Source organism: Ochlerotatus camptorhynchus, unplaced genomic scaffold (assembly GCF_037179485.1).
Source record: "Ochlerotatus camptorhynchus isolate MF236.1 unplaced genomic scaffold, CSIRO-AGI_Acam_v1.1 ptg000064l, whole genome shotgun sequence".
Lineage (NCBI taxonomy): Eukaryota > Metazoa > Arthropoda > Insecta > Diptera > Culicidae > Ochlerotatus > Ochlerotatus camptorhynchus.
This window is the reverse complement of record NW_027040554.1, coordinates 1127374-1137140: the sequence shown is the minus strand read 5'-3', so window position 1 is coordinate 1137140 and position 9767 is coordinate 1127374. Positions and strand designations below refer to the sequence as shown.

General features: G+C 42.8%; 1 protein-coding gene across 1 annotated transcript; it reads right to left on the bottom strand.

Annotated features, from left to right (window-relative positions):
- Nucleotides 1-2038: 2038 nt before the first annotated feature.
- LOC135696974 (glutamine synthetase 2 cytoplasmic-like) lies at nt 2039-3174 on the bottom strand. Its single transcript, XM_065216516.1, has one exon. It carries the CDS (start codon nt 3172-3174, stop codon nt 2068-2070), a length of 1107 nt encoding a protein of 368 aa, XP_065072588.1. The 3' UTR covers nt 2039-2067.
- Between the last annotated feature and the right edge of the window lie 6593 nt (nt 3175-9767).

Below are 9767 nucleotides of genomic sequence, written 5' to 3'. Positions count from 1 at the left end.
AGTTGTAGCGAGAGGAAAATTATGCCCCGATAATTCATAAACACATGAAACGCAAAAAGGGCTTACATATTTTTTTGCCGTTTTATCGTCATTATGTTGCTTATTATTGTTATTATTAGCGCACACGGGAGTGCATACCTTTTTTCACTCTCTCTCCACTTGATGGGTGGGAAGCATGATAAAAACGCCTCACTCAACGGTCCGGCCCGGATGAGCGAATCAAAAACAGCGCTGGATGTTTTATTCTTATCAGCAACAAACCGTACAACCAGTAACAACAACGATGCAACGGCAGAGAGGACTATCATTATCTTCGCTCGAAGGGAAACAATGGGGACTACTGCTGTTCAATTCGACCGGATGGGGGACAGATGTCGTCAGCAACACACTCCACCCGCCGCGTTGTCTCCATTATCGGAGCAGGGAGGTGGCTTCAACAAGACGGCAGCTGCCGTTGGTGGTCAGCTTGATCCCCATGACTAGATTCCTGCATGGTCGAAGCGCGGTGTGGGACTTGTGTGTGAGATAGAGGGAGAGAGAGAGAGAGTACCGGCACGGGAAAATATGTGCTCTACTATGGGAAACAATTTTACTGCCCGGAGATCGCCACCGACTGATAGCAATTGGCTAGGATAGAGATTTATGTAGCATATAAATAATTTCGCTGATCTATAGCTTAATGGGTTTGATCTGATGGGAAAGATAAGTGGTCGCAACCTGGGAAAGGCCATGTTGGAATGTGCCGGGCTGACGTCAGTCGAGTACGGACACGGGCGGATGGAATTTACTCAGTTGCAGGCTTTATGTACATTCGAGAGTGGTTGTTGTAAGGATAAGGTTAGAAGGACGAAGATTTCACATCAGTTTGATGCTTTTCAATGGTACCGAAGAGGTCATCCCATGGTGTTAAGAAAAAACTTGTTTATTTGTAATCGACAGCAATGAAGTAAGTTTCCTCTCGATGAGATCTGCCAAACTCATATCCATATAAGAATTATGCATTAGTTTACCTGACATATGAGTTACAAAAGCTTCAACTATACAGAGAAAGGACATCTTTATTCTAAATTGTTTGTCATATTGTGTAATAGGGTAGGTGTACCAGTTATGGCCATACGTTCCTATTATTGTGTGTTCCAGTTATGGCCTATGGAATTCCCATACATACCCTAATATGTACCTAAATTAATCATGACACATTTGATTGAGTTCTTTTTTATCCTTGATTTGTTTTACGTTGATCTTGTTTTCCGTACTGAGCACCAATGCTACCGACGCCAGGAAGGCAGAGCTCCCGCACCTGGACCCTACCTATAGACCCATCAACTCATGGACCGGAGACCAACGGCTTTACTTCCATTCCGAAAGATCAGAGTGTTATGCCTCAGAACATCCCGGCGGCGCCGACTGACCACTACACCACCGGCGCCGCTTGTTTCAGATCCTGAAGATCTTTAGGTTCCCTACATATCAAAGACAGCATTAGAGCTATTTAAATGTTCTCCAAACTATTATGAAGTTAATGTCATGAAGCTGTATAGGTCAGCGTGGTGGTGTAGTGATAAGCGTGACTGCTCCGGAATCTAGGAGCTATGACCACGTATACACTTTGAATGTGGGGAGGAAGAATGGCACTGGTTTGTGATTACCTACGGACAATAAAAATGTCCAATAAAATGTAAGGACAATTGTCTACGCAGAAGGAGGGAGGGGGTCTAAAACCTCTCAATAACTATCAGGTAGGGGTTATAAAGTAGTGTTCGATCGTACCATCGGCACCAAGCTCTACTATATTTAAATTTAGAATGAGAAAATAATAACGTGCCATGGTAACGATCTGTTCAGTGCGAATTGCAGTATGGTGCAGCCATCACTTTTCACACTATAGACGTGGATGTTTTTGTTTTGGTCATTTTTTGTAGTTATTGTTTTGATTGAGTCCCCGAGCAGGCAAGGTGCCTCTCGGGGCATAGTAAAAAATGAACCTTTAATCTAATAACATTTGACAATTTTCTTTATGTTAGCCTTACGAATACATTTACCAATGTTAACGTCAAAACAGTTCCATTATTCGTCCAAGCAAATTGTTCTGAGAATGGCTTCGACAACGCTGTACGGATCACAGTTGGAACTTGGTCGTCGGTCCTCGAAGTAGCCTCTGCCTTCGTCGGCTACGCCTCGTGGGATACGAATCGAAACTCCACGGTTGGCCACTCCGGCATTGAAGTCGTGGATCGAGCTGGTTTCGTGCTTTCCCGTCAGGCGACGCTCGTTGTCCTTGTCCTCGCGTGGATCGTAAGCCCGGATATGGCGCTCATGGCATTTAGAGAGTTTGACAATGACCCTTTCGATTTCGACAATTCCACCATTCTCGTGCATTGCCTTAGTTGACACGTTGGTATGTGCACCGGCACCGTTCCAGTCACCAACCATCGGTTTCGGATCAAGCGTGGCGATGATGCCAAACTCCTCAGCGATCCGGTGAAGCAGAAAGCGTGACACCCACAGCTTGTCACCCATCGAGATGCCCTCGCATGGTCCTACTTGGTATTCCCACTGGGCCGGCATGACCTTGGCATTGGTGCCACTAATCTTGATACCGGCATACAGACATGCCCGGTAGTGAGGATCAACGATGGCGCGAGCATACACCTTGTTCGCACCTACTCCGCAGTAGTACGGTCCTTGTGGTCCCGGGAAGCCATTTTTGGGCCATCCCAGGGGCCGCTCGTCAATATCAAGCAGTGTGTACTCCTGTTCGATTCCGAACCAGGGCTGCTCGGTGGCCACTTGATCGCAAACCTTACGACACGTATGACGTTTGTTGGACTCGGTCGGCGTCCCATCGTACCGGTAGGTTTCACACATAACGAGAATGTTGTTACCTCGACGACACGGGTCCTTGAAGGTCGCTACCGGATGTAGGAAGACATCCGAGTTGTGTCCCTCGGCTTGGTAGCATGAGCTTCCATCGTAGTTCCAGATGGGTAGGTCGCTGGGTTTTTCGGGAATGAATTCGAGCGTTCGGTCCTTGCAGCGGAGATTTTCGCCGGTGCCGTCGATCCAGATGTAGGTAGCCTGGATTTTGCCCTCCGGGATCGGCAGGCTCATATACTTGTCCAATAGGGTCTTGTTGATCTGGGCATTGGGAGATTCCTCAAGGGTTGTCGGCATGCATTTAGATCACTTATACTCACTTGAATGGATGCACCATTTTGACTGCAATTCGCACTGAACAGATCGTTACCATGGCACGGGGGGGCTGTTATTATTTTCTCATTCTAAATTTAAATATAGTAGAGCCCGGTGCCGATGGTACGATCGAACAAGTAGTTATAAAATTAAATCGAGAGCTTAAATTTTCCAACCATTTTCACCATCCCGGGATTTAAGAATTGAAACAGTATTTTTCCCGGAAAATCTCGGGATGGAATTTTTTAAATATTCCAATAGTTTCTTATTTAATTTTCATTTTTACTTTCGAGTGCATGGATTGCTGACAAAAATAGTGAAGTTTTACTGATCATTTTGCTTTAAAAAATACTTCAAAAATTAAACTACATTAATACTATCATCAGACATAGAAGAACGCTTCTTGTTGCAAAAATTTGACGAATCGGAGAAGACTAGTTGGCCGTCAGTAGAGGTTGGTTCGATAGATCTAGACCAACAATTGAAAAGGGCGTAATTCCAAAATGACCATATCGAGAACATCGCTTCCGGAGTTTGATGACCTAAAAATTAATCCTTTTTCACGACTTTCTATTTTATGGATGATTTTATAAGCTTTACATATATTTAATAGTGTAATCTATCAGCATGCATTACTAAAAACACAAAAAAAAATTTCTTTGTCAAAATTGAGAATAAAACATCATACGCCCCGATAATTTCTTACATGTTGTTACCCCCCAGATCTTCCATCCTTTGAACTGCCAACACTGGTGATACACCGTGAAAATACACTCTCGGGATTTTTTTGTTTGTTGTTCCGCCTTGGTTTCCCTTTCGCAAATTTTGTGAGAGTGGAATAACGCCCGGAGATTTTTGTTGGTCTTCTTTTTTTTTCGTTGTGTACACGTGAAATATCAAATGAATGCATTTCAAATGAATCGGGCGTGACTAGATACTACAGAGTCAGTACGTTTGGCATATTTAAACAATATAATTCGTACACACTTAGAAATTTTCGCCAACTTCGGTAATTTTTACCGAAATCTGAACAGCTGAACTGTTCGGTAAAATTTATGCAATTTAATTCAAGTGCTTTTCAGTTACTTTGAAACAAAATCTACACTCAAATGACAAGGTTTGATCGTTTAAACAAGGTTGAACATGTTTTGAAATTATTTTGGTAATTTAATGGACTTTAAAATGAAGGTCAAAGTTTTACCGAACGTTCAGCTGTTCTGATTTCGGTAAAATTTACCGAACACGAAAACAAAATCTGAGTGTGTAGTTCTGGTGCAAGGCGTAACAACCAGATGTATCACAGAGTTGAAAGTTGGAAATACGCCATGTAAGAAGAAACGTTTTTGATGATTTGAAGTGATATTTTAATCTACTTTTTCGTGCTTAGCGAGTAGTTTGTGAACTGTTCTCTCTATATGTGGCAAAATATGGTCTGTTTACATTTTGGTTGTTCCACTCCCTTCAAATGTTACTCTAGGTATGTCAAGTTGTCGAGAAGTTTTTGCAAGTTGTTTGTCAGTTTCCGCTTAGCTCATACTGCGTCACCTTTTTTTGGATAATTTTTCCACGATCTGCTAAAGTAGTTGATGGGTTGTTGACTGCTTACTTTCATATTACGTGATAAAACTACGGACTTTGATTACGAAAAATGTAAAAACAATATCAAGTCAGTTTGTTGTCTCATCAAGCAAAATAATCGCATATTAGTCCTGAAATTCGATCGTTCATAGTTCAAGTTAAAGTTATGCTTTTAAAATATCCATATTTTTCACTGCACCGTTCAAAAAAATCATGTAAATTTTTGCGAGATATAGCGCACATAAAATTAACGCCAGATTTGGCATAAATTTACACGATATTTCGTGTAAATTTAAGCGCAATATCGCATAAATTAGCAATATTGTATGTATGCTAGTAAACGATTTCGCTGTATATGTCAAGTATAGCTCAAAATTAAACGAAGGGAGATTTTACGCAATAGTTAAAATTCAGATTTTTTTTCTGTGTGATGTAACAAAACATGCGAAAGCAGCTGATTTTAACTTGACAAAATTATCAATAAATTTGCTGTGATTTGTTTGTAAATATTTACACGGGAATTGCACTTAGTAACTTCGGCAGCCTTTTTCTCAATGCCTATTTTTTCTATATGGGACTGATATCCGATTAAAGGCAGTTTACTCCAGACTCTTCTTTAATAGTATATTGTAGTTCCTGCTAACCTAATGCATCGATGAATTACTTGAGTTAGATGCTTCGTCTGTCGTCTCATGTTCTACGGTTTTAAGCCACCAATCGGCTTTTTTCATAAACTTCATTATTTGCGACCTAGAGCACGTTGGCATTTCGTTGGTTGAGCTCATGTGAAATTTCATCAATGAGACTTACTTACTTAACAATCCTGCGCACCCCTAGGGGTGCAAAGGGTCATTGTGAAAGATTTCCATCCTGGGCGATTACTAGCTTTGGCCTTGACCTGTGCTGTGCCCAAGTCAAATTTCGATCAACGTTCTTAATTTCACTGTTTAGGCTCCACCGCCACGAACCCCTGAGTCTGCCTCTGCTGCGATGTCCTACTGGATTCCAGTCCAGTGCATGCATGCAGATTTCGTTTCCGCTCCGTCGTAGTGTGTGGCCGACCCACCTCCACTTCCGTTCACGAATTTCTGTCTCTATCGGCTTCTGATGGCACAAACGATGAAGCTCGGAATTTGAGATCCAATTGTGGGGCCACCAGGCATGAATTATGTACCGCAGGCATCGGTTGATAAACACCTGCAGCTTCTGCACACCATGTTTCACTGACGTATAACAGCACAGACTTCACGTTCGAGTTAAAAATTCGGATTTTGGTGCGTCGACTGATCTGACTCGCTCTCCATACATTTCGCAAACTGGGAAAAGCAGCCGTCGCCTTCTTAATCCGTGCACCTATGTTGCTCTTGGTGCCGCCGTCCGACGCTATCTGGCTGCTTAGATATTGGATGCTTTCGACTTTCTCCACTGCCTGCCCAGCTACCGTGAAATTGGAATGGTTTTCCGTGTTGACATCCAACGATTTGGTCTTGTTGACGTTGATGGTTAGACCTGCTTAAGAGGAGCGTTCCACAAGGTTGTCGAGCTTACTCTACATGTCAGAGCGCCGTTGTGCTAAAAACGCAACATCATCAGTCAAATCGAAGTCGTTGAGATGCTCCATTAGAGTGATGCAAATTTGAAATTTTCGCTCCACAATACTTAAACGATTCCAAATCGGATCCTGACTAACCTCTCAAAATTTGAACCCATTTGGTGAGAAACTGAGATGGCACAAACCATTTGAAGTTTGTATAGGAATTACTATGGTAAAACCAAGATTTTTGTTCATGTCTATCTAATAATTCACCATATCTATCATATCTACTTCAAAAACTTTCAATTGAAATTGTAGGAAATTTTCCCAGCTATAACTTTGCTGAATACCACTTTTTGATTAAATGCAAGGATCGAAAGTAATCAATGGTTCAATGCGCTGATGTCTTATGATCATGCTCAATCAACTGCTCAGCAGACAACTTTGGTATTTCTGGGGCGTTGAATAGGACACAAAAATCATGGCTACTATGTCACACTGCAAAATACAGTGTTGCCTACAGAGCAGCTGCTTGATCATGTCATAAGTTTATCAATCTCTTAAATAATTAATAACTTTTTTCTGTCACGTTTTACATAGAAACAATCTTGAGCAAAGTTGTAACTGAGAAAATTTTCTATAAGAATGGCTAACGAACTGTTTCGTAGCTCAATATGGAAAAAGGCTAGAATGCAATGAACAAAAAGTTGAGATTTCCCATAGTAATTTACATGTAAACTTCAAATGGCTTGTGCGAAGCCTGTTTCTAATGAAATGAGTTGTAACTTTGGGAGGCTAATCAGGACCCGATTTGAAACCATTTGAGCACTGTCGAGCGAAAAAGTCAAATTTTGCATCAGTCTAATGCTCCATGGTAATAGGCTGCCACACGGTCAACGGCTCCAACCATGATCTCGTCGATTACGATGAGAAACAGTAGCGGTGATAATATACATCCTTGCCTCACACCCGCGATTACCTGAATCGGGTCAAACAAAGCTCTGTTGTGCAACACTCTGCATGAGAAAGCCTCGTACTGCACTTCGATGAGTTTGACGATCTTATCAGGGACTCCGCAAGTCAGAGCGCCCCACAAGTTTTCGTGGTTTAGTCGGTCGAAAGGTTTTTTGTAGTCAATTAATACCAAGTACCGGGACTCTTGGATCTCTTTGACCTGCTCCTAGATGATGCGGAGCGTGACAATATGGTCCACACAGTATCTTTCAGCACGGAATCCTGCCTGCTGTCGTCGGAGAGTCGCGTCGATCTTCTCCTGTATCCGATTGAGGATAACTTTACACAGAACTTTGAAAACAATACACAGTAACATGATGCCTCGCCAGTTGTCGCATACAGTTGGATCCCGCTTCTCGGGGACTTTTACCAAGATTGGCGGATCATGCCAAGATGTTGATGGTTGGTTGACCGTTGAAAGTTCGAGAAGTTGTTCAAAGTGCTCAAACCCACGTTTCAACTGGTCATTGGGGTCGGTGAGCAACTGTCTAGTCACGTCTTTCACAGGCATCCTTTGGTTCATCCTTGCCCCGCTCAGGCGTCGTGAAACATCATAGAGGAGGCGGATATCGCCAGTTGCTGCGGCTTTCTCCCCTTCATCAGCCAGGGATTCCACCCACGCTCGCTTGTCCCGTATACAGGAGCGCTTAACTTCCCTCTCTAGAGCCGAATACCGCTGACGGGCCTCGTTCTTGGCTCCTCGGATCCTTGCTCGCTCTATCGCGGCTTTTGCTTCTCTCCGCTCCTCGATCTTCCTCCAGGTTTCACCGGTGATCCACTCTTTCCTCTGAGTACGCAGCTCACCCAGGTTGTTCTCACTTGTTTCAATAAAGGCATTCTTGATGCTCGTCCACTGTTCTTCTACGCTGCCACCTTCCGGAATATTAGCTGCGTAAACCTCGAGTTCTTCTGGCAACGATTATTCTCTCATTGATAGATTCCCGCTTGATGAGCGCAGCCTGTGCTTGGGCGCCAAGCAGAAAGCCAACTGCACGATGTCGCGGAGCGTTTTCACCTCGCATACCATAATATAAAAGTAGTTAAGTTCGGCCAGCGGACTTCACTAAGTCCCAGGATTTCTAGCTTCATACGGCGGGCCTCACTGGCGAGTTGTGCCAGTTTACCCTGTTGGGCTAGCGTCAGTACATTCCATGTTCCAATTCTTGTCTGTTGTTTAGCACTAAAAGTCGTTGCAATTTGAAGGTTTCGGAGACAGTAGTTGGTTGGTCTAAGGTCTCCTATCCGCCGTGAAGGAACTGCCATCTTGGGTATAGCTTTCGGGGAGAAGGATTTCGTATTCAGCCCCTGGATACCAGTCAGATGCTGTTTGAGCCGCCCCTAACATGGAGAACAGACGGTGGGGTTTTGTAAGCTGTAAGCAATGAGACCAATCCCTTATTTCGTCGTGAACTGCGTCATGTAATACGTTGGCAATTGAGTTATTCTGTTTCTTTAGCTTTGAAAGCAACAACATTATGTTGGCTTCAGCAGCTAGCAAGGTCGCATCTCGTTCAATCTGATTGGTTGCAAAGCATTAAAAAGAGTGTCGATACCCGTCTATGAATGTGTTAAGGCGACACTTATGGAGCTTGGGTTGCCAAATTCACTGCCTGACGATGACGTGCGTGGTCTGCAAAGCACGTCATCGTCAGTCAGTGAATTTGGCTGCCCAAGCTCCATGAGTGTCGCCTTAACACATTCATAGACGCGTATCGTTCGAGCATCTGTTTAACGCTGTTCCACCTTGTTGAAACGTCAATAAGCAATTGCGGCGGTTTTTGATAAATTGCAATAATCTTATTTTGCAGAATTCTGTTTTTCACCGGCGATTTTCAAAAAATCGTGACGATTTTTCGGATTTGCCTAAGATACAGCGCTTAAAAATAAAATACTACTTATATTCAAGTAACAATATTAAGTAAAAAGCCATACCTGAAGGTATTTCGGTTTCTTCCTCGGAATATTCATCATCTTCGCAGTCATCATCTTAGTCTAGTCATCATCGGTATTGTCTACGGAATCCAACGTAGGTGAGTTCGGTTGTAGCTGCAACAATATTTCTCTCTGGTAAGCCAAACTTCTTGGTAACTGTGCCTACAGCCTCCCGGATTTTTTCAGCGCCATTTCCATGTTAGGGTGGTCCAAAAAATCGATTTTTTTTTTCAAAAAATCATAACTTTTGAACCAATGGGCCGATTTTAAAAATAAAAATATCAAATGCAAGGTAATCAAAAATATGCATAAAAGGGGAAATGGATGTAATGTCGGCCTAAATGCCCTTAATTTGGGCCCATACATAAGTTCAGCAATCGACTAAATTTTCAATAGTGACCAAAAATATCCATTAGTACCGTCCCAATGACGCGTTCATCTAGATAAAATTGATAAATAGCAGATTTTTAGCGATGGGCCAAAACTTAGATCCATAGGCCAACATTAGAGCCATTTC